This window comes from Puccinia triticina, chromosome 17A, assembly GCF_026914185.1.
Source record: "Puccinia triticina chromosome 17A, complete sequence".
Lineage (NCBI taxonomy): Eukaryota > Fungi > Basidiomycota > Pucciniomycetes > Pucciniales > Pucciniaceae > Puccinia > Puccinia triticina.
This window is the reverse complement of record NC_070574.1, coordinates 35,586-60,839: the sequence shown is the minus strand read 5'-3', so window position 1 is coordinate 60,839 and position 25,254 is coordinate 35,586. Positions and strand designations below refer to the sequence as shown.

The following is a 25,254-nucleotide window of genomic DNA, read 5'->3' as shown; positions in this document are numbered from 1 at the left end:
CTGAGCCAGGGTAAAAGCTGAGCATCAGCTGGGCTAGGGCCAAAGCTGAGCATGATCTGGTTTTTTCACATTGAGTGCTTTGATCCTGACACCTATCATGTGAGCCCCAGATGTGCTGGTGGAGAGGAGCAGCATTGGAGCAGTGTTGGAGCTGAAAACAAAGCTGTGTCATGTCACTTGCCATCAAGTGACTACTTTTTTTCCTGGTGCAATCTCGTCTATAATAATCCATCATGGCTCCCACCGATGCTCCTCTGGGTGAGCAGCCAGGTGCTGAGGGAAACGGTGCCCCCCCGTCAAGCTCAGACAAGTCATGGATCGCAGCTCTGGTGGATGGTCTGGTCCCCAAGTTTCAAGCCGATGGAAGCATGCAATCCGGTGATTCGGCCATGCAGACTGCAAACAAAGGCAAGTCAAGCAATGGTTGGCCTTACACAAGTTGATGAGACCAACCCCTGACCCAACTTCTGTGCACAGCCGAGGCAGCTCAACGCGCATCGGAGCCCGAGGATCCGTCCCGGTTGGACCCTGCATTTGTTGTTGCCAACGCGAGGAAATCTAGAACCGAAGCCGGAGAGGTCGAAGAAGGGCGGAAATCTGGGAGGCGGGCCAAAGGTATCGCGCGTAAGAGTGCGCTTGCGGAGCACCACGATGCACTTTCTCGGAGTATCCAGAGTTTCATCAAATTCTTCCTTGGCAATCCTGACAAGCCTCAAGATTACCCGATAACTCCAACTGAACCGGAACTTGCAGGCCAATATTGGATGGAGAAGCGAAGTGCTGTTATCCTTCAACAGCTCAACAGAGTTCGCGCCGCTCTTGTTGGCAAGCCGGCTGCTGAGATAGATTACTATGTCGGTGTTGCAGAGAAGGAAATTCGGAAAAATCACACGCTACCACCTTTCACTTCTGCATCCATGCAAGGTCCTGGGAAGGGCTGTAAGCCGATAAGCCTGCCAGTCAAGGCTGATGTCGAGAGGACCTTAGAATTGGCAGGCATCTGTCGAGTCACCTTTCAGTGGGATGTGACGCAGCCCGGGAGCAGCTCCGCGTGGAACTCAGCGATTATTGAGATCTTGGCCTTGAAGTCTGTAGATTGGATTCGTCGAACCACATCTGTCACCGATGAGCAGGCGGCTCAGGCACCCGCCATTATCCAACGATGGATCCACACCAAGTCGCGCGAACTTCGAGAATTCCAGAACATGGATGTCCCGACTTACAACGGGATCAAGAACCGCAAGGCTAAAGTGGACCAACACCAACGAATGCGCAAAAAGGTGAGATCATCCCATCTCCTGCCCCCCCAACCTTCTGACTCGCCGGATGAAATGGCTCACTCCTCATGTGCTCCTGTGTGTCAGATCAAGGAAAATCGATGCTCCATGGTTGACAAGCTGTTCAAAACCAACATCCAACTTGCCAATATTGTCGAGCAGAGGGAGTGCGGCTCCGACATTGAAGACGCCGGGGAGAACATCGCCCCTCTCTCTCAGATCCCCGACTGGAGGAGTGATGACCTCACAAGCATCTTACACTGCCTCGACAAGATGACCATTGCGCGCGGACAACATCACAAAACCGTTGCGGCCAATCAGAAACTCTATGCTCGCTCAAAACGCAACTTCAAGAGCACTAAAGGCATAATAGGTGTTCCCCGCGGGCTACCTCTTGACTCTTACAGCAAACTTTATTGGACTAAGCTCGGCGCCTTTGAGCAGGATACTATCTCTAAAGTCCCGGCGATAGGTCTTGATGTCATTGCGCGTGATCTACTACTAGCTTGCCAGCCTGCCGCAGGACCTGCAGGCTCTGGCACTCCCGCGACTGCGCCAGCTGGAAACGTGGGATCCACGAGCACGAGCGGACCGCCCGCCGATGGGCACCTCGACGTTCAAACTGGTGGCTCGATGAACTTGGATCGATGATTACCCACTCTAGCGGGTTGTTGGAAACGGTCCACGGATGATATGTAATGGAATGTTTCGTCCATCTTTTTGCTATAGATTACTGCCGTAGTGTGTAGGTTTTAGGAATGCAAGGGGAAACTCCTCTGTGCTGCGCCCTGTGAGACATCCAGTGTCCATCCCCTCCAGGCTGACGTTGTCAGGTTGGGAGGAGGGGATATTAGTGTCCAAAAACGGTGAGGCACATGATGCGATGGTCTGCCTGAGCCCTGTCAGTGCAGGTAACGTATTACCTGCACTGACAGGGTTCCCAAAGCCGCCTCATGAGAGGGTGAGGAAATGTCCACTGCGATGTTTGGCCGAACATCAGGGTGGACATCCCAGACCCGCGGGCCTCTGGGGCCCGACCCAAAGCCCGCTACCTCGCCAGGCCGGGCTATGAGAGCCATGTGGCCAGTGCAGCAGTGTGGTATATGTATGGAACTTTGAGCGGATACATTCTGATCCCTCGCCAAAAGGCATGATGCTCCTCATTCATCCCTGCGCAGTAGTTATCTCACTCTGCATTCTGGAATTCTAAGGTTCCTGGACCTTTGATTAAGTTCTTGCTAAGTTTTGCCCACTGCGATCCAATGTCCACCATGATGTTTGGCCGAACATCACGGTGGACATCTGCGCAGAACGCTGCGCCGCGAACATCCGGGTTGCCGTACCCTTTATTCCACATCTCCTGGAGACTGACCGGGTTGTGATAGCAATTCAGACTTACACCTCTCAGCCCTCAATGTCGAAGAGACTACGCAGTAGATTTTTGTGCATCAATAACCCCGATGATCGTAGTTGTCCCCGGGATGGCTTGGTCAGACCTTGATTTCACAGCCCGCTATCAGAGAATTGTTAATCCCACGCCCCGTCCGTGAAGACATGCTTGTGGACAACGTCAGCATTTCACCTCATGCCCTATCTGACAGTTTCAGGCCCGTCTTGGCCTGATGTTAGTCTTGGCTGCGAAGTTCAGCCAACCTCATGCACCGCCACGCGTCACCTTGCTTATTCGACTTGCTGATTGTTCTACATCCAATTTGCAAAGTGACCTAGCGCGGCGGAAGCTGAGTATCTTGCTGACCACGGCAACTGCAGCGCACTCTGCACACATGTGTTCAACTTCAAGCTGACGTTTAGGATCCCCACACTCCCACAGCACACATGCTGATGGTCAGCAGTCAGAGCATGCTGCTTGTGTCAGCGCTGCGTCAGCTCCCGTCTCAAACCCAGGACGCTGACAATCCCCTCAATAATTCCCTGTGCGCAGCTGGGCCCTAGGTATAACTAAACTCAAGCTTACTGCTCAGGCTAAGCCCATTTCAGCTGAAACATGGAACCTCGATCCACCACACAAAGGCTATGCAAGCTTTTCAATCACAAAGGCCTTTGGGTTGTCCTGAAAACCCACCATCACATCATAAATCGAGGCCACTGTCTCCCTGGCCCCATGTGTCTCACGGTCCCCCCATCTGTCTTTGCTTCATATTTGTCACCTCACAACAAAAATGTCGACCGCACCTCCTCCCGAACCTTTGCCTGCCACCGATTCCTCTGAATCAGATTCAGAGAAGGGGTCGCGACATTCATCCTCGACTCCACCTCCTAGTCAGCATTCTCACACTGCCTGCTCAGCTGCCATTCTGAACTCACCTCTCTGCTTTTGTCATAGCTGCTATAGACCATGCTCAGAACATCGCCACACCACTTGCTCCGCCATCATTTTATGAATTTGCTCTACAACACAAATCCGTTGCATGCCCAGCCTCACTTACCCCGGCCGCATCAATCCTGCCCATGGAGATCCAGGAGATCACCCCGGAAGAATTCAGCCGTTCCATTGAGGCTGCCACCCGATCTGCCGATCATATCCTTGCCCTCAAGCTCCCTCGCACCTGCAAACGCGTCGCTGAAGAACTGGCTGCTACGCTCACCCAGAGCAAGCGACGTAAGGCCTCCCGATTCATGCCACTTGTACATGACAGACCACATTCTCACTGACACCACAAGAAACACCACCTTTCTCTACCATACCAGAATGGCAGGAAACCGGTGCTGTTCCTCATGACGAAGACATCAAAATTACTATCCCGGGAGATCCTTTGGCGTCCACATTGAACCCACCCAGTACCTCCCGCCCACGATCAAAAAGAAAACGGGGAGGAAAACGGTCATCATTCAAGCCAGCGGATCTTCTCACTAAGAAACCACCCTCTATCAACCCCTCGATTCCATCAGCCAACAGCCAATCTGCACCTTCAAATACCATCACCACCACATCAAACTCGGCTCCACCCCAGACAACTTCTTCCACCACACCTTCCCCACCAACCACCACCAACCAGGGTGACACAATAGCGCCAACATTCAACACAGGCAAAACAGCTAGCAGTCAGTCGGCACCAAGTGCCGGTCACCGTGTCCCTTTGCCTACTCCGGATTCAGCATCCAAAAATCTCTCAGCCGAAACTGACTCACGCGGCACAGGACCTGGCTCGGCCCCAGACCCAGCTGCTGATCGTCTTCATTCTCCTGGACTGGAAAAGGCCACATCACCCTCCCTTTTCAAGCCTGCCAGTCCTGCACCCGGCACCACTGCATCGGCCTCTGTCCAACAAGACTCAACGACTTCAGCAACCCCTTTGAACACCCAACAGTCAACCACTTCAACCGCCGGCACAGGTCAGCTAACCATTCTCAAGTGCGACAATATCCGCGCGCAGGTCATCAGCATTCACAATAGTTTCAGCGGCACCAAAACATCAGACGACTTGGCAATCACTTGCTCCTTTGCTTCAAAATTGTGCACAAGCTATGCACTCGCCAGCTCCGCCATCCCCAACACCTCCGTTGCAACGTACCGATTGCTCCTATGGCTTGTGGATACACACAATAACATCTCTTGGTGAGTCTATGGTGTGTACACTGCTGAACTGGATTAGAAATCTCGGAAAACTCACCATGTGTCCCCGCTCAGCCGACAAGTTCCTGTCCCCGTCTCAAAACAAGCAGTGGTACTGCCCCGATCAGATCAACTTTCCCAAGCTCACGGCTTTTGGAGACAAGCGAAACAGTCTCGAACCTGGGTCATTTATTCCCACGGTTAATAAGACAGAGCACCCGGAATCAACCCTTGTCCGCTGCCTTTCCCGCCTTCTCCACCCTCCCCAACGGCTGCATATTGATTGGGCTCGGATTGTCGCTGCCTCTGTGGAGTTAATGGCTGACAATCTCTTCAAACCACCCCAGGTCAGCAGCATTCAAGCCGAAGATCATCTTTCTCACGGTGTCGAAGCCCTCTCCTTTCTTGAAGCGGTGAAGAACTCGTCATCCAGTTTTGACCAAGCTAGTTCTGACCCTGGCGCACCGGCTGCTCCGCGTTTGCACTCCGTCGATGTGCTGCACAAATTCCGCAACGTCATAATTGACATGTTGATGGCCTACATTATATTTCAAACTCACGCGCTCAGTAAGGCACCCTTGACTGCGGCTGAGAAGAAGGCAAACAACCGGTCTAATCGAGCACCCATAGACGGCTCGACCACCACTACCACATCAGTGCAGACCGCTACCTCGGAACTCGTTGAACTCCCTGCCGACGCCGCTCATCAGCTCCAGAAGTATCAACGAAAGCAAAATTTTCAACCACTAGTCTATTTTGTCCTTGCCGGAGTCCGAGGTTTGTTCATTACGTCAAGGGACCACAGGATTGCCGGAATCTCGACGTGCATGTCTTTCCTCCAAGCAATGTCCATCATCAAGGACCGTTCCACAACACCACACACCCCCGACGAACCCATCTGGAAAACTCTGTCGGCATACCTGTATCAGATATTTCTCCCAGTTTTTCAGTCCCCCAACAAAATCTGCCCCCTTCCTAATGTCCAAGTGCCCACTCGGTTTGAGCTTGCGGAAGCCATAACAAAAGATTTCCTCAATCAGTGGCAGGCGTGGAACCCCACATCCCCATTCCTTCTCCCAAATGCGAATCCACAAATTACCAATACTTGACTCTTCCTCCCTGCCCCCCGGTCAAATCTTAGCCTTAGTTAATGTTTCAAAAAAATTTCAGTCCTGTGTTGAATGTGTTTGTTTCTCTGCTCTCCTTGCTGAGTAGTTCTCCTACCTACCCCAGCTTTATTTCCTGGTACACTCAATAGTGTGATGATTGTCTTGTAGCCCGCCGGCTTCACCGTAGCAATCAATCTGTTTCAAAGATTCCATGCACCCCTACTGGGCAAATGAATAATATACATGGTGTTTTTTGTAACTTAAATGAACACTCATTCTGATGAGAAGATCTTTCGCGCGCCCGTCTGGGCTTCTTTCCTCGCAGTCTCAGAACAAGAATAGTCATCACGAATAAGAGAACAGAGGGCGTAAATCCAGAACGTAGAAACCGTAAGAAGCCGCTGGGGGAGCACACCTGTCCCAACCACCAGGCCCTTGCCATAATGTCTTACGCATGTCGCCGGTGAACTTTCTTCCTGTGTCTTCTTTGCGCTGGTGGCTTCCATCCGTCGACTCGGAGTTGAAATCTTGTTCTTGGATTCGCCCTCAAGCCGTACACAGTTTTTTCGGATCGCGGCATCTTTGAAACATGCTCGACCTACACACAACACCCCATGTGAGAGATTGCAAACTGCCACATCAACCAGCAGACTACTTACACACAACTCATGGAATCTCCTGCCGGAGCCTGACGCCCGCCCGGCGAATAGAATCTCCCCGGCAAAGCGTTTGAAAACTGTCATGGGCTTGGAAATGGGTGGCCGTGAGTGTGAGATGGCCAAGCTTGGACTACGGAGATTGACTTCAGCACACTTCTATGTCCACTTCCTAGGGGAAGGCCCATGATATCTGTCCTAATAGCAAATACTGACAAGATTCATCTCACTGTCTACAACTTCAACATCCCCAACACAGCCTACAATTGGATTCCAGTGGACCTTGACAACGTAGACTGTCCCAAAGGCCTTAGTCTCCTCGAATTCGTGGGCAAGAGCAAACTCGCCGCGGTGCACTTGCCATCCAAACCGCTCGACCCAAATGATGGGGTGACTTGAATCAGATGGAACGACCAGTTGGCCGGAAAAAAAAATTTGACTGCAGAAGTCATATAGGATCGCTGGAACTGTTGCCCCGGATGACTTTAACACAACTTGATGCACAGGGTAGGCTGATATTGTGGAGGTGGGGTTGATCTGATGGGATGCGATGCAGGTCAAGATATGGATTTCATTGCCGATAGTTTGTATGTTGTCTGGGTTAGTGTTGGACAGATGGATATTGCCTGCTACCTCGATCATTCTGAAAAAGATTGCGATTGAGAATTGCCCAAGCTTGTTGAGCATCTGCCGGGGTGGTAGAGGAGTTCAGATATACTGTTAGTTTCAAGTGTGCTTTATCTGCCGGATAGTATCCCGACCAACAACCATGCAAGGCATGTGGCCTTTGACCACTCCCTCCATCAAGAAAGGGCTAGCTTTGGGCACTGCCCGAGGTGTACATCCTCACAACCAAACCTAACCTTCACTATGTGCAATCACACAGGACAGGCCCCACTTCCCTTTGAATCAACCTGCGTCAGCAGTTCTCAATCGCCCTGTTGAAATTGATGGGTGCCTTTTGTTTATTGTGAGTTATACGAGATTTGGGGCGTCTGGAATGCCCTCGCATCCGCCCCCCTTTGTTGTGACCATCTTCAATGACTCGAGTGAGATTGTTTTGCTGTGGGCCGAGACCGGTTTGAGGAGGCGTCTCCACCATAATTCACGGCCGTGCATCGCAGTGGACATCGTCTCCTGCCTGTTGTGCGCATCTGTTCATTATGTATGTATCATGTACTAAATCTCCTGCAACCTGGGCCTCACACATGCAAATATCTCTAACTCCATGCACTTCTGCGATATGATCCGGCCCCACGGGACCGGGCTCCAAAGGTTCCCCGCAGAACAAGTTCATATGTTGCAGCTCGTTGACCCAGTCAGGGATTAGTGCTTAATTCACATGCTGTGCCAGCTTCTAGATTGAGGAAGATGCTCGCTTGCCCATCGGAAATGCTCACATATGGCCGGGGGGGGGGGGGGGGGGGGGGGGGGGGGGGGGAAGGCTACACCACCTCCCTCATAAGCCAGACACATAAATGACTTGCAAGAGCAAACGTGGGGCATATTAGGGAGAGGATCTCGGAGCTGCCAAGAACTTCATCACTGCCACCAAAACCCAATGACCTTGTGACGTGTTCTCTGGCGATCTGCACTGAGAGACCTCTATGACTGTGGCACTGTGTGGTTGTCACAATGCCCAGTCAGGCATGCTTGGCTAGTGTCCAGCCATGTAATACTTGGTCCAAATGACATCCTCCCGCGGAGAGATGGCTCGGTGGGTGACCGAGCTTCCGGATACTAAGGATAACTTCTGTTCCGCGTGTCCCCCGGCGAGCAGGAAACAATCATGAGGCTGGTCAATCTCAACAAGCGACCGGGGGGGACTGGTGGGAGGTGAAGATAAAATATTGTGACTGTGCTATACTCATGCAGACTGTAATTGTCTGTAAGGAGCAGGTCTGCATGGCTCGTGCATGCTACTGATGCATCTTGGCTTTGCTGCAAAGTGCCATTTACACTAATTTGCCTGAAGTGTCTTCCTCCGGTTACCTAAAATCCTTGAGTTTGATCATGGTTGTCTTCAAATGCAGACTACCAAGGCGCAGATGATCCATTGATGTACTTGGGGTATGAGGATCCCCTGAACGCCTCAGATAAGTGATTGACTGAAATGGATCTTGTCAGACTGTGGTTCACCGGGCATCAGCGAGGAGGAAATAATTTGAGATATATTCATATTGACCCACACAATCTTCCTGCTTCATGCCACACAGGCAAATTGCCCCCATGAATACACCTTCATCAAAATAGGAGACAGGGTCATCCTATGATTGTTCAATGTCCCTCCTTTCTTTGTTGTTTCTGATGTGATCTAGTATCTAGTGATCAAGAGCTCAGGTGCTTGAGCATACACCTAAAAGAGTCTGAAAATGGATCAACATCTGAGCCCATCAATGCTCTCATCCCTGACATGAGCAGCTTGTGAATTCATCCATTGTCATTCCTGATTTCCTGCAGAAGCTGGCTGGAAATTTGATGGTGGCAAGAGCCACAGATGAGCGGCTGTTGACTAGAGGGGTGACATAATTGCCAGTATTGCTTGTTGATGGGATTCAGTACAGCCAGGCCCCACTTTGCCCCCACGGCAAATCCAATCTGGAGCTCTGTCTGGGTTCTGGAATAATGATACAAGCACACCCACCATGCTTGCTTGTGATTGCAAACAGGAAATTTCTGCCAGTCAGAGTGTCCCTTGTGTTGAAAAATTCTTTTGCTGGTGAGCACCAGGGAAAATTTTGACCCGAAATACCAGGGAGTGGGATTTCTCTGGATCCTTGGTGAAGATAGATGAGACAAACAACTGCTCTCAAGATTTCTTCCGGGAAAATCCAGATCTGTTGGTTGCAGGGTTGGGCAAGGGACCCTTGGAAAGATAGGACACCACTCACCAAATAAAGCCATACATTTTTCTACCTCACCCGGTTCATGGCCAACAAGATTGGGTATTAGGTGATTAATGAAGATGAATCAAATGTTGGCCCTGCTCTGTTCCCCCTGCCATTGGGAATTTGGTATACACATTTCTGACTCATACCACACAAAACCGCAAGACCAGCATTGGATCATTTAAGCACCCATGACACCCTTGCAGGGAATATGTGTTGGCACAGTGCCCCCAAACATTCAGACAGAACTTCACAATGGAGAGTTGTCAGACAGACTCTCAGCTCCCAAAAGAGGTTTTCTCTGCTACGTGACACAGAGCCAATGCACTAGCTTCAGAAGCACTTTTTCCAAATGCGGGGAATGTGGTGGATTCATCAAACTCGCATCAAGTGGCTGGTTGGTTGCTCCTCATGTAGTGAGAATAAGGACCTACATTATTGTGCCGCAACATTGACTTTTGATAGTTGTGAGATCATGAACAGAAGCATGCCAGCAGCAGTCCTGCCTAACTCAAGATTCTGGAGAAATGGTGGCACCCTTCCAACATGGCAATGGGGCCAAAGACCTCTGCACTCTTGCATGTATATGTGGGCCAATTGATTGACCCCCAAGTGACACAACAGTATCTGTTTTGACACAACTTTATCATCAGGTGCTCCGTTCTACCTGTTGGTTGGAGCCCCATGAGCTAACTCAATATACAGTGTCATTTTGCGCCACATGTGACATTAACCACATGGACTCAATCGCAACATCAGAATGACTTCAAAATACCTTCAACTTGCAATGCAGCAAACACACCCATATCATGAGTCAATAATCATTCATGAGTGTTTTTATCATCCATCTGATTTCCAATGTGGTTGAACATCAGTTCAAGATAGACACAAGGTTTAGTCACACATTCTTCAATAGTTGACATCAGACACCGTTCCTGGAGGAACATACGGTCCGGCACTCTCTAGAGAGTGCCACACATTCCCCCCTGGTGTCTCGATATCCGGTCAACCAGTCTTATCAAGAGGGATTCTACACTCATCAAGAGGGTGTAGAATCCCACTTGATGACTGCTTGACCGGTCATCGAGAGGGACTCTACACCCTCTCGATATCCGGTCAACCAGTCATTGAGAGGGTGTAGAATCCCTCTCAATGACTGCTTGACCTGTCATCAAGAACTACCGGATACCAAGAGGGTGTAGAGTCCCTCTTGATGACCGGTCAAGCAGTCATTGAGAGGGTGAGTCCCTCTCGATGACCGGTCAAATCAAGATGGTTGACCGGATATCGAGTTGACCGGTCATTGAGAGGGTGTAGAGTCCCTCTCAATGACTTGTCGGGTCATTGAGAGGGTGTAGAGTCCCTCTCAATGACTTGTTGGGTCATTGAGAGGGTGTAGAGTCCCTCCTGACGACTGGTCCGGTCATCAAGAGGGTGTAGAGTCCCTCCCGACGACTGGTCCGGTCATTGAGAGGGTGTAGTGTCCCTCTCGATGACTGGTTGGGTCATCGAGAGGTGAAGTCCTCTTCGATGACCCGTCAACCGGTCATTGAGAGGGACTCATCCCTCTCTATTCATCACGAGGTGGTGGTGTGCTCTTCAATGACTGTTTGACTAGTCATTGAGAGGTGAAGTCCTCTTTGATGACCGGTTGAACGGTCATCAAGAGGGTGTCCTCTGGATGGCCTGTCAAACCGGCCATCCAGAAGCTGTTGATATGTGCTCTTTGATGACTGGTTGACCGGTCATCAAGAGGCTGTGTCCTTCCTCTTTGAGACCGGTTGACCGGTCATCAAGAGGGTGTGTAGTAAGTACTCCTCCAGCCTACATACATATATAGCTCTGCCTGCCTTGGTTTGCCAAACAGTCCTCTTATAAATGGACTCAAATGTATTCTGGAGTGGATGTCCAAACAGACATGTTATAAATCTGATGATTTTTTGATTGGGTTTATTACAGTTGGATTTCACATTGGGTGTTATGTATTTTATTATGCAATTTATCATATCACACCGGGCGTCCAAACGGGGCCTTAACAGTGTGATCTCAAACATCCACTCACTCAACACCTGTGATCATAATCAGGTTCTTAAATAGCTTGTGTCATTTCACATCATCTACATTGTTTGATCAGGTCCTTCAAACCACCCGTAAAATAAATATTGCTTAACTGCAATATCATATTTGTTACCTCCCTCTCAAAGAACTGCCACCCGTCCCAAAAGGAGTTCTCACACTACAAGTCATGTTTCTAATAATTAATGGAGATATATTATATAAAAGCCACTTAAAGTAAATCAATACATAAAGGCAACACCGCAAGAGCTACGCTTCGCTACAAAAAGCAGCGCTTTTGTGTAGCGAAGCGGGGGGTACCGCTTTTTCAAATGACAATTAGCGATAGCGCGAGCGGAAAGCCGCTACTTATAGCAGTAGCAAAGCGCCAGTACCACTACTTTAAATATGATTAGCGCATAGCGCAGCAAATTTTTTCCCGCTTTTGCTAAAGCTGAGCGTAGCGGCGAAATCAGCGCTTTTTGGCGCTATTAGCGCCTTGTAGCGCCAAAAGCGTAGCGAATGGGGCAGCTTTTCTTGAAAAAGCGTAGCGGGCCAGTCCGCCTTTCTGTGGAAACTGCCTTAGATGAAAATTAATCATCAATCCTCCATCAATTATGATGCTGGGGATTGATATTGGAATGTTGCTACAGTGGCGCAGCAAAATCACTAAAGTAGTGTTTTTTCCGCTACTGTAGCAATAAGCGTAGCGGAATTCCGCTATTCACCGCTGAAAATAGCTTGCTATTTTTGCGGATCTTTTCTGCTTGAAAAAAAAAGCGAAAAGCGTAGCGCCCAGTCCGTCACTAAAAGCGCAGCAAAGTGGGACCCAAATCGCTACGCTTACCGCTTTGCGTAGCGTAGCTCTTGCGGTGTTGATAAAGGGCATATAAACTCAGGTCAAGGTGGTCAAATTCCAAAAGTGGTTGATTATACTGCTAAGAGTTTATATGATCAGCTCAAACAAACCCTTGAAAGATTGACATGATGGCAGGGATTCACCCCCCCCCCCCCCTCTCTCACCAGAACCTGGGAAATGATTGTGTTCTGTTTAAGAGAAGGCTTGAGCCTTACCTGTTGCAGCATCGTGGAGTCTGATAAACCTTGTGTTTTGTTGTTCAAAGTTTCATTTGACTTCAAGATGATGCACCATGCATGTATGCACATAATTTCCTGTTGCAGGATTAAAAATCTAACAGAGCCCATACAAGTAGCTCTTTGTAATCAGGAGGTCAAGATAAATTGAAAAGCAATGTTGTTACTTATTGATTTATGCTATGTATAGTGTTCTATGTAGTCTAATATACAACTTGACAAGCGGCGGCGGCGGGGGGGGGGGGGGGGGGGGGGTAATAAATAGGCAGAGCGGAATAGAAGTAAACAAGTAAAATGAGATCATGCTGGGCGAAAAGAGACCAACTGATTTATCAAGCAACCAAAGACAAAACAACGAATCGCGAAATAAAAAGAGATGAGAGGGTGTGGTCATTTATCTATGATGTGACTCTCAAATGGATGACGAACAATCTTATCATACAACGACTTGGGGATGTCTCGAATAAATACATTGGTTAACATGATTACTTCTCGGGCTTCTAGGGTTGGAAACTTTCTCAAGAGTGCCATTGGTCTTTGGGTTGAGTGCATCGTCGAAGTTCGATAGTGAAGATGCACGGTTAGGAAATTGCCAAGACAGTGGTAGGTCAGCAAAATTATAATTCAGTGTGGGATATGTAACAGACGGTACCGGAAAAAGTGGCATAAGCTAGACTCACGATGGATGAGCTAAGACTCGATCCCTCATCATGTATAGTTGAGAAATGACACATAGAACATTTAGCCCAACGCCAAAAGCCAACAAGTAATCCCACAGTTGTAATACTTGGTCGAGAGGCTCAGTACACGCGCAAAATGTCAAGACGGCTACGATGGAGATGATGAGCAATCAAGACACAGCTTCATGAGTATTTAGCATGTAGGATATTCAGAAACTTGAATAAAGATCGATATCTGTGTCTCACAAGGAAAAGCGTAAATTTCAGCAGCTAGGTTTTTAGATCGCAAGTAATCGAATAACTCTCTATCCACAATCTTGAGGCATTCGTCCAGCAGCTTACCGACGAGAAGAAAAAGAGCAGGATTAATTCGGTGATAAAACAATACAAAAGAAGGAGAAAAAGACTATAGTTTACCTTCAAGCCTCGATGTACACCCTCTAGTGTAGGTTGAACATAGAGTGGACAGTGAAACTCGATGAACCTCGTGAAAGCATAGAAGGCCTCCAACTCCGATGGCATGGTGTATAGGAACGGGGCTGCTAGGACGTTCATGCCTTGGACGTAAGTAAAGTCGTATGGTCGCTCAGTCGCGTCTAACGGGTTTTCAGACAAATCTACGGGGTCATTAAAAGGAATAAGAAACAGGCTCGGATAGATAAGCGGGCTTATTGAGAAGACTTGAGTTTGGTGGCGAGATGTAAAAGAGAGGCAGCAGATTTGATCTTTTGATCGACACACCATGTGATCTCCACACAAAGCTTTCCAGTAACCTGACGAGCATGTCTTCATGTACGCGTTGTTTGAAGGTGCTATCGGTAGCCAGAGTCCTGAAGGTGTCGTTTCGTATTTTAGGATACCAAGTAGATTGGGGTCTGGAGGCGAGGTCGAAATAGTAAGCCGCAGGACATTCCAGCGAGCCGAGTAAGATTTTCCAGGTGCTCGCCCTCAGTTGGGTTGCTTCTGTCTGAACGTAAGGTGAGGTGAAGGTGGTAAGAAATACATCTTTAATACGATATGTAGAGGGTCGAAGGAGAAACAGACAGACCTCGTCATACGGGTCGGTAAGGATGAGTCGTCTGAGAGATTTGTGGGCTTGATCAATTTCGGCCTCTGTTCTTCGAGCAGCTGAGCCGGTGGGCCAGATGATTGAAGCGAATGCGGTTGTCCTTGGAGTGGAAATTGTTAGATTTTTCGGATGTGGTGGGTCAGGTGACGATGATGACGCTGAATTGGATGACATCGCAAGACGGTTGACGGTGTTGAGCAGCCTTGACCAATACAACACAAAAATATTTACAACTCGATGGGAAATATCACTGAGCAAGTGTCACAGACCAGGGACATTGCCCGGGTCGAGTCCCTTGCCTGCCGCGCGAAGCGCCTCGGTGCGGCGCAGACGGCGCTGATGTGATCAGAGAAGGTACCAAGAAGCTACAAATCATGGAATTGGCAATCCGCCGGATGCGGCCGGTTGAGCTAGCTAATGGTATAGTCGGGACTGGGAAGGAGACGAACAATTCCAAAAGCAAAACTAGGGGGCAAATTAGGAGAATTCCGGCCAAGTCTGGCGAGCCGGGGTTTCAGAATGTGAGATAAAGGCAGCGGTCTGATTAGTATGACAAACATGGATGTACCAAATGTCGTCTGGATGAAGAATGTATCCACAGTGGTTTTTTATGCTAAACCGTACGAAGGCCTGTTAAGGCAGTAATCTCAGCTCCAAGGATGCCGCACCCAATATCCCTGCACATCGGTGCGCCTACACTGGTTTCCTAGTCTGAATAGACAAGTTTTCCAAATTTGAATAGTGATCGAGTGTTTTTCGCGTTTTGGGAAGAAGTCGTTTCGTACTGATCAGGGACGAACGCCGAAAATGGAAACTCGATAGATGATCTGTCACATGGTCTGTGTAACCTGAGTACGTGACACCTCAAGTTTTCTTTGTTCTCGGCCTGTTTGTGGACCTGCCAAGAAATTTTCAAACACTACTGAAATTTAAAACGAGCATCAAGAAAATGAAGAAAGTGGTCGAGCTGATCGAGGGTTTAAAGGAAGATGAAGTATATTTTACTTTCGAAGTAAGTCCTCTAACTCTTGGATTCAATCAGCCCAATTAAAGATCAGAACAAACCATCGAATTCCAACTTATAATTAGTAGTATTTTCCACCGAAAACAATCGATGGATTATCAAATTTGTACGCTCGAATCCAAAGGATGGCCAACCTGAAGCCAACGTGTGCCCATGTCACCTGGGGCGCAAGTGGATCAACCTCCGACACTAGCTTGGAAATCGCTGCCATGGTTCAAGATCAACTCTCCATCCCAGCCTGTCTCCATCTCACTTGCACCAATATACAACGGAGTCATCTGGATCAAACTTTATCTGTCAGTCTTTTCGCGTATCCCTCACTCTCAAAGATCTTTGAATCTTCCAAAAGCCGACAAAAAAAAAACACAAAATTTACCTGGTTCTACAAAAAAAACAGCAAGCCAAGGAATCCGGCATTGTCAACATCCTGGCACTTCGTGGCGATCCACCCAGAGGGACTGAACATTGGATACCCACTGATCATGAATTCCAACACGCAATCGACCTAGTAAAATATATCCGAAAACAGCACCAAACCCATTTCTGCATCGGCGTTGCTGCTTACCCCGAGGGGACCACTGAATTCGACCAAGACCAAGAACTGAGCTACCTCAAACAGAAAGTTGATGCTGGTGCTGATTTCATCGTAACCCAATTGTTTTATGATGTCGATATTTTTCTGAACTGGGTCAAAGCTTGCAGGAAATTAGGTAGATGACTATTTTCAGCATAATAATCTCACACTTTTCTACTTTCTTTGAAGCAACGCTCACGCGACTCAATCACTACAAAACTTCAGGAATCAATGTCCCGATTATTCCGGGGATTATGCCGATTCAAAGTTATGATGGCTTTCGACGGTTGACTGCGTTATGCAAGACGAATATTCCGGATTCGATTCACGCCAAGTTGATTCCGATCAAGGGAGATGATCAAGCCGTGCGAGATTTCGGGGTGAAACTGTCGACGCAGATGATCAAACGTCTACAAGCCAACGGATTCCGGTCCTTCCATCTGTGCACGCTGAATCTGGAACGGAGCATCACCAGACTGGTCAATCAACTTGGCTGGTGCCCTGGAGGAATCAAACACTGCCAGCCGCTACTAGGACCTAGCGTCAAGATTGGCACGGCCGAGATCGTCCAAGGCGGCCTCTCAGTCGGTTGGGATGAGTTCCCCAACGGTCGTTTTGGAGACCAACGTAGTCCGGCTTTCGGCCTTCGAGAAGGCTACGGCTCGAGTCTGACTAGCGCCTTTTCGCATCTTACAACGGATGTTCATGCCCTTTGGGGTACCCCAACATCTCTTGAAGATATCACCAACGTCTTCTGCGCTTTCACCGAAGGAAAATTGCCCTCCACACCATGGTCGGAAGAGCCGTTAGCTCTCGAAACGTCATCCATCACCCCCTTCCTCGTCCAACTCAATCAAAATGGGTGGTGGACAGTCGGATCCCAACCCGCTATCGATGGAGCTGACTCTTTGGATTCAGTCGTCGGATTCGGCCCTGAAGGTGGACGAGTTTACCAAAAATCATTTGTCGAATTCTTTATTCCTCAATCCCACCTCGAAGGCCTTCTTTCAGCAGTAGACGACTACAACAAAGATCATCCAGAGGGAGTCGCCCAGCTACGTTACTACGCTGGAAATTGTAACCAAGATCACATCCGGACTAACGTGGCCCCCTGTGAAACTAACGCCGTCACTTGGGGCGTCTTTAGGGGTGCAGAAGTAGTTACCACGACTCTGATCGAAGCTCAGAGTTTCAAAACCTGGAAGGTTTGTAGTATCAACAATCGAAGAGAGCGGAACATTGCAATCGTAGTAGCTGATCCCTGCCCCCTTTTTTGTGCTTAGAAACAAGCCTTCGATATTTGGAATGATTGGGCTGAATCATTCGAGACTAACTCTTCACACCAAAGATTGTTGAATCAGATCGAAGATTCGTATTGGTTATGTAGTATCATTGATCATGATTTTAAGCAACCAGAACACTTATGGTCGTTTCTGATCAACCATCAACAGCGTCTTTCAACCAAGCAATAAGACACCCCTCATACCCATCTCTTTCTGTCTCCTATCCATTGATCCTCCCGTGTATTCGGACATATCCTTCTCAATTAACATGCTTTCAGTTTCATTCTTCGGATGTTTTTCATGTGTCATTTCAACTTCAAGTCCAGGTATCTATTTGTGTAAATCCCTCAAGGATACGCTGTTATTTCTCTCTCTCTTTCATTTATGCTTGTCTTTAATGATGTGAGCAAAAACAGCCTCATTTCTTGTCACATCAATTCTGAACTGTGGGGGGAATGCCCAGCTCTTTGTTTTCAATCAATTTCAGAAAGCTGGCTGGCTATTGAATTTGATTGTATGAAACTTACCAACTGATCACTGCAGTGCCATGGCGTGAATTCGCGTAGATGCGTGCTCAAGGAAATAAGCAAGGAGTCAGTTTAGTTTGAACTTGAGATTCCCAAACACTGAATTCAAACAGTGAGAGAAAGAGACAAAACTCTGCAAGGCCAATGTGAAAAATGAAACTGGCCAGCTTCTCTCAATGAGGTATATTATCTAGGACTTTGCAAATTGCAATGCTCAATAACAACAAATTTGATCCTATAGAAAAGTCCCCCCCCCCCTGATTAGGGTCTTAGAGTTACAGTTGCATGCAACATTCCACTGAAGGTTTTGGGCTGGTCCCAAATGTTGGGGCTCAAAGCCTGAAAAAAAAACTGTGAGTGATTTTGGGGGCTAGGGCATGGGAATGGGCCCAGGTCTGGTTTTAGAAAGTGGAGGACTTCCTGCCAACTTAGAAAGCAGGCCATTTTCTATTTTCCATTTCTGTTTCTATTTCTATTTTCTATTTCTATTTTCTATTTTCTATTTCTATTTTCTATTTCTATTTTCTATTTCTATTTTCTATTGCTTAGCATAAAGCATGGGTTTAGGACCTTGTACTTGTTTACTCAGGCCCATACTTGGGAGGTGGGTCCCAAAATACGGGCTTTCAGAATTAAAAATAAAGAATAGCTGGAACAAATTGGTTGTTGCTTTAGATTTGGAAACTACAACCATTCCAAAAAAGCTTGGCTTCTTTGGAAGGAATTTCCGCTGGAAATTTGTTCTGGATTTGCCAATGTATGTGCATCCAACATCAAGGTTGGACACATGATATCCTGACCTGTGAGCGCAGTCGCTTGCAGGATCCCACCAATCAAGCCGTTTGGTAGCAAAAAAAAAAACACGCCAGCTGCTGGGACCAGCACCTTCCAACCTCGCAACCTTGATCAGGATGCCATCCAGGGTAGAATCAGCCAAATTGCTTGATTCTGAACTCAGAATTAGAAAAAAATGAAAGGAACAAGATGATTGAGGGCATCTGGCAGCTGTATATGCACCCTGCATATAAGAATGAGGTGGGCATGAATATACATATGTCCAACCTTGCCAGTGATTATTGGCAAATCCAATACAAAGTTTGGGTGGAAATTCCTTCCAACAAAGCCAAGCTTTTTTGGAATGGCTGTAAACACCCTGTAGACTCCAAAAAGGCATTTTGCTAGAATGCTGGACCCCAAGCCTTTGCAGGCAGCACTGTAGGTACATATGGAAGAAGTCAGGCTCAGACTTCAGTACAAATACAGAATTTCTCCCGAGTGCATATCCAAGGACCAAAACATATTGGGCTAGATCCTGCTTACTCTGCTGCCAACCAAAACGACTTCAGTCCAAAGATTATTGAAAATATTGAAAATCAAGAATACGAGCGGAATGAACCCAATCAAACAGGAAGAACAGAAGCCATCAAGCGCGGAGGAAACAACCACAGAAAAAACCTCAGCACAAAACACGCAAGCAAGACAACAGGAACTGGTCAAAAAAGAAACACTCAAAAGCGAAAAAGTTAAAAATTATGTCTTCACGCGGGATGATGAGAAACTGCTTGCAAAATACTGGCTCAAGTTCCCTGGATACAGGGCCGAGGGAATCCCCAGCTTGCACTTACATCAAGATATCCTCCCACAAATCAGTCAGAATGGAATTCAGATCCACAAAAGGCCAATGAAGAAGAGATTCGACTTTGTGCAGCGCCACACCCTCCACTTCTCAGCAATATATAACAAGATCAAAGAAGACTCTCTTTTCCTAGGAAATAATCTTCCAGATTACAGGTTGGTTGAACTCGCCAAAGAAGCTTACTTTTCTCGAGTTGGCCGCATTTTTTCATTCGAGTCCTTTTGGCATGCGGTCTGTGACCATCCCACGTGGATGATGTAGAGGATGGATACAATACAGTCAAAACAACACCCATCGTCCTCAGATCACCTGATAATCTCATTGCAAACGCCTGATGCCACCTTGAATTCATCCAAATCTGAAAAAAAAGCCACTTCACCAACCACCACTCCTGAAAAACCACTATATTGCCCCAGTCCCCACTGGTGCCCTTCTAGAGTTGCCGTCAGTTGCCAGGCCACTGCCCCAATCAGTAAATCAGTTTTGTCCCGTCAATTTCTCAGAAACCTTTCCACATGAACAATCTGAGGTTGCCAGCGTAAATCAGTTAGTGGCACCTTCCATTGTTTTGGGAGTAGAAAATCAGCTGACAAATCTATCTTCTAGCTCAAAAAATACTTCATGCCAGCCACTTCCATTGCCTCCAACGCACGCTTCTACCACATCATCCCAACCATCTTGCGTTCTGTCAACCTCCTCAAATGGAGCAAATAAACTGATTGGAATTGACAACCCTTCTGTCTCAACCTCAAAGCGTACCTTTGCCGAACTAGATAAAGAAGCAAACACCAGGGGGGAAAGTGTGGCACTCTCTGGAGAGTGCCAGGCTGTAATTCTGTCCGTCAAATGGTCTGATGTGAGTTAGATGTGAGTTTCAACTCTTTGTTCAACTTTCTTCCCAACAGATGTGTGACTGTATGTGAAGTGGTTGCGGGATGATCTGTAACTCAATTCCAACACATGGAAATATCTTAGTTGAAATTTTCTGTTTGGTTCATATCAAAAAAAATCCTGGATGTGAGCTTCAATTCACAACATGTTTTGCCAAGAATGTAACTATCCTGATGCTCAAAGATATCCTTGACAAAGTGAAAAGGAATATTTTTTCAGGGCTGATTTTTTTTTTTTTTTTTCAATCAAAACCCACATAAAATCACACAATGAAAGATAGCTGTAAAATATAGCAACCACAAAGGCTCAGTTAACTGGTAGATCAATCCTTGTGGGATATTTCTGTCATGCCTGTTCCCTTCATCAATTGGTAGGAAAGTTATGTAAAATTAAATTTCTCTTTTTTGAGTATCACACAGTGTCAAAGCTGGGAAAACCTCTGTAACCTGTATTCCCTCCCTCTACTATGAAATGTGAACAATCAAAGAGGCCTTTTCACCAACCATTTTTACCAAGTGATGGTCCACTTCTGCAGGCTAAAGTTTGCCATGCTGTCAGCTGTTTGTTTGGGACCATGCACCTTGTGTATGTGAATACACATTGCACAATTTTCCCTCACTTTTCCTCCATCTGACTGAAAAATGCAGCGGCTAGAGGTTAAAATTGATAAAGCTTCACAGGGGGAAGGGGGCAGATTGGTGGATATCAACAGGTGCATCAATATTTTGATGATCCTGGAACCAGTAGGAGAAAGATTTAAATAGCTGGTCTGAGAACTCTGAGGTGAAAAGTCAATTCTGAAATGTCCACACACATCTCAGCATGGGTCATACCATTTGTCTTGTAGATTTATCCTCTTCACCCCTTTTCCCTGCCTGTTTTGGGCAATTGTTTCCTCCAGGTAGCATGTCTTCATCACACCTACCATCATGTCCCTGTCCATTGTGCAACAAAATAGGGTTGATTGCTTTTATCATATGGTAATTATTAGCACCAGGTGTAAGATAAGAATGGTGCTCTTTTGACCTGCTGTATCCAGAACAATCAAAATTATCATCATTTTGGAGTGGCAAAAATGGTGTTCATGTGTGTTGCAAATCACCAAAAAAACATGTGCTCCGGGAGTTTCAAGTTGGGCACAAGTCAACTATGGTGGCAGCGGGGAAAAAGGGATCAGCTCTGTATCCCCTGGTGTGGAACTTCTACGCTAGGCGTGATCTGAGCTTGGAAGGGAAATGTAGGAGTCATGGATAATGACAGACTACACGGGTGCTTGAAGGGCTGCCTTCCTTGAATAAGCTTCTGGGAGAATGTACACTAAGAATTTATAGTGTGGCGCAATCTTTAGAACTATTCTTAATTCTATCTGACTCCAAACCCTAGTTACCTGTGTTCAGTGCGCAAGAGATGAGGAATGTTATATGTAAGGGATGTAAAGAGGAATGTTATATGTAGGAGATGTAAAGAGGCATGTTATATGTAAGTGATGTAAAGAGTAATGTTATATGTAAGGGGTGAAGAAGAGGAATGTTATATGTAGGTGATCTAAAGAGGATTGTTATGTGTAATTGATGTAAAGAGAATTGTTATATGTATGAAATTTATCTATGTCAAGGGGGCAAGTTATATATATCAATTAATATTTCAAAATATTATAATTCAACTATTTATATCAAGTGATGAGTGCTATTAATCTACAATATTACTATCAAGTGCAAACATGGGGAAAAAAGAAAACAGGAAGGGGCAGGAGAGGCCTCCTTTTATAGTAAATAAACTTATCTGAGACTAGAAATATGTAGCTGAAAGATTCTTCTACTATGTGATGTGTACAGCTGTGTGAAATACAAAAGAGCTTGGTATTTTACTATCTAAGTAGGAATTTCCTTTTTCACAGAAGTGTGTATCAGATGTGATTGTACTCTGAGAGTGGAAAATATTCTGAGATCTACTGTGTATCTACTGTATATCTACTCTTATATGGAAAATACATCTATGAGCTGTTTCTTAGAGGTAATTCTTGAATGCTACTATGAGATTTGTTACATGTCTGATACTTATGTAAAGAAATGTTACCAGTTTTCTGGGTGTGAAAATAATTGTGAAAGACATGTGAAATCTAATATGGGGGTTATTTGTACTGTATATGTTTTGTATGTAGTTTATACTGTACTTTAATATTAAAATCTATGTCTTTTGTATATTCTTGCTGGTTGATTGATCTCACCACACCGGGGTCCCCGGGGAGGGTGTTTTTTTGCTATGTCCAACATCATGCTCGGCCAAACATCAGGGTGGACATTGGCGAGTTGCTTGTTTACACGGGCTCAATGACCCTCGTTTGCTGGTCATTGAGCTCAGAAAGCCCCAACTCAATGAACAGTACAGTGCCCGGAAGAAAGTTTTCATGACATTTCTTTTGAATAGGAGACTTACAAACCATGCCTCTTAAGTTCTGAGTTATTGGGAGGATGGACAGAAAGGTTTCAAAAGAATGAATATAAGTAATGTTTTTGGAAAAAATAAGTGCATAATAGCTGAAAATATTCTTTCATGAAATGATAATTTTGGAAAATCTTTAATACTGTTCCAAAAAAAAAAAAGAAAAATCAGAATCAGTAAACTGACATCCAACATGAATGATAATAAATGAAAAAAATGAGTACCAAAATAAATTTCAAATTTTGGGTGGCAGTGAAAACACATCAAATACTGTTTTTTTGTTACCTGCAGTGCAAATTTGGAATTTTTGATGTGCTTTCACTGCCACTCAAAATTTGAAATTTATTTTGGTACTCATTTTTTTTCATTTATTATCATTCATGTTGGATGTCAGTTTACTGATTCTGATTTTTCTTTTTTTTTTTGGAACAGTATTAAAGATTTTCCAAAATTATCATTTCATGAAAGAATATTTTCAGCTATTATGCACTTATTTTTTCCAAAAACATTACTTATATTCATTCTTTTGAAACCTTTCTGTCCATCCTCCCAATAACTCAGAACTTAAGAGGCATGGTTTGTAAGTCTCCTATTCAAAAGAAATGTCATGAAAACTTTCTTCCGGGCACTGTACAATAAATACTGTTCATTCAGCTTGGCTTTTCCGAGCTCAGTGGACATTATAGACCACCCACCAAGCTCAGAAAGGCCCAGATCAATGGCCAATAGGTGCTGGTCATCGGACTAGGGCTTCTCCGACTGGATGGCCAACACAAACTGGCCGTTAAGTTTGGAGAGGCCGCACTTGACAGGCATAATACCCTGGTAATTGATCCGCAGCCTCTCTGAGCTCAAATCTGATGACCAGTACATACTTCTCATCCAGTGACGCCTGCAAGAAGCCCTAGCTCAATGACCAGCACATGCTGGTCCTCTAGTCAGACTTTCCAAGCATGGTAGGCAGTTTGCACTGGCCACTCAGCTTGGAAAAGTGCAGCAGGATTACTTTCCATCAAGCCGGGACTTTCCTTGCGCTATGTACAGTACATACGGTCCTTCAAGCTGGGAGAGGCCCGGCTCAATGACAAACATGCAGTACTGGTCACTGATCTGGGATTTTCCCAGCCAGCTAGTGACCTGTGATCAAGTGGAGGGTGTCTCCAATCAATGGCTGGTAGAACCAGTCACCAAGTAAGGAACCCCTCCACTCAACAGCCAGTACACACATCAGTCATTGAGTGGAGAATCCCTCCACTCAATGACATTAAAAACCAGTCATTGAGTGGAGGATGTCTCCACTTGGTGGCTGGTAATTTAGATATGGTCATTGAGTGTACACAACCTCCAATCAATGGTTTTCCGACATTCATCAAGTGGAGGGAATCTTCACTCAATGACTTTAAACCCCATTCATTGAGTGGAGGGGGTCTCAACTTGATTCGTGAAACACACCACCAAGTGTAGAATACCAGGGTGTACCAGGCATCAAGTGGGGGTACCCTCAACTCAATTACCAACATGTTTGCCATGGAGTGGATCAAAGATCAGCCTGAGTTGAACATAAGGTCAACATATTTGAATCCTGAATGCCATATGCTCACACATTTGACATCAGACAGTCTTCCCAAAGGAACATATGGTTTGGCACTCTCCAGGGAGTGCCACACTTTCCCCCCTGGTGAAACGACTCGAATAATAGAATTGGATCAATTATATCTAACAAGGCTGAAGTGGAAGCGCACAAAATCTTGTGTTTGCAATTGGAGGTTCAACAATTGGAAGTAGAGAACCATTTCGAAGGCAGGCAAGTTCAAATTATGGAGAAAGACGTCTCAACATGTACCAACCAATACAAGAAGGAGTTCTTCCTTATCAGGAAGCGTAAAATCCTGTCCAATTTAAAAGCACAAGGATCTTTCAAGTCTTGCCTTATTCAGGAAGATCAATTTCCTATAACTGTCCCTTCCCATAGCCAAATCTCTTGTTCAGACTCTACACAAGTTCCTGCCTTTGAACTCGAATGGTGTTGCATACCTGAATAGAAAATTAGTTCCACCTCAACTTTCTGCCAAGCAATTTGGATAGAAACAAAATATATGATTTTGAACTACCTGATGTATCTTGTGGACATATACTTGCTCCCTGTTATAACCTCCTTTTGGGGTTCACCCACGGCTCACCAGACACAAGTACTTAGCTCTTGCGTGTGTTGGTTTGCTCCTTTGTAATCAAGATTGTCTCAAACCATACATGTCATGAGCCTTTCTTCTCAAAGCTTTCCTTCTACCATTCCAAGTCACCATTGTCTATCATCATCCATAGCCCTGCCTAGGGCATCTCACACACCTCTATATAGCCCAGCGTTGGGTGTTCTACAACAGAGTTGTCGGAATCAGGTAGTTTTTCCTTGATCAACCCATGGCCTTGATCTGGCGATTCAAGTTCCAATCTATGGAAAAGTGAAGTGTGCACAC

The 25,254-nt window shown here is 46.2% G+C and overlaps 3 protein-coding genes across 3 annotated transcripts; 2 read left to right on the top strand and 1 right to left on the bottom strand.

The window, feature by feature from the left end:
- Nucleotides 1–233: 233 nt before the first annotated feature.
- PtA15_17A9 (uncharacterized protein) lies at nucleotides 234–1,914 on the top strand (the record flags this gene model as incomplete). The annotated part of the gene is made up of 3 exons (XM_053164606.1): nucleotides 234–423; nucleotides 478–514; nucleotides 1,791–1,914. 3 exons carry the CDS (start codon nucleotides 234–236, stop codon nucleotides 1,912–1,914), a joined length of 351 nt encoding a protein of 116 aa, XP_053028083.1.
- Nucleotides 1,915–12,954: 11,040 nt separating this feature from the next.
- On the bottom strand, nucleotides 12,955–14,577 carry PtA15_17A8 (uncharacterized protein; the record flags this gene model as incomplete). The annotated part of the gene is made up of 7 exons (XM_053164596.1): nucleotides 12,955–12,978; nucleotides 13,084–13,189; nucleotides 13,335–13,482; nucleotides 13,581–13,671; nucleotides 13,752–13,951; nucleotides 14,076–14,301; nucleotides 14,383–14,577. 7 exons carry the CDS (start codon nucleotides 14,575–14,577, stop codon nucleotides 12,955–12,957), a joined length of 990 nt encoding a protein of 329 aa, XP_053028082.1.
- Nucleotides 14,578–15,352: 775 nt separating this feature from the next.
- On the top strand, nucleotides 15,353–17,473 carry PtA15_17A7 (uncharacterized protein; the record flags this gene model as incomplete). Its single annotated transcript, XM_053164585.1, has 5 exons — nucleotides 15,353–15,415; nucleotides 15,496–15,723; nucleotides 15,825–16,137; nucleotides 16,227–17,206; nucleotides 17,285–17,473. 5 exons carry the CDS (start codon nucleotides 15,353–15,355, stop codon nucleotides 17,471–17,473), a joined length of 1,773 nt encoding a protein of 590 aa, XP_053028081.1.
- Between the last annotated feature and the right edge of the window lie 7,781 nt (nucleotides 17,474–25,254).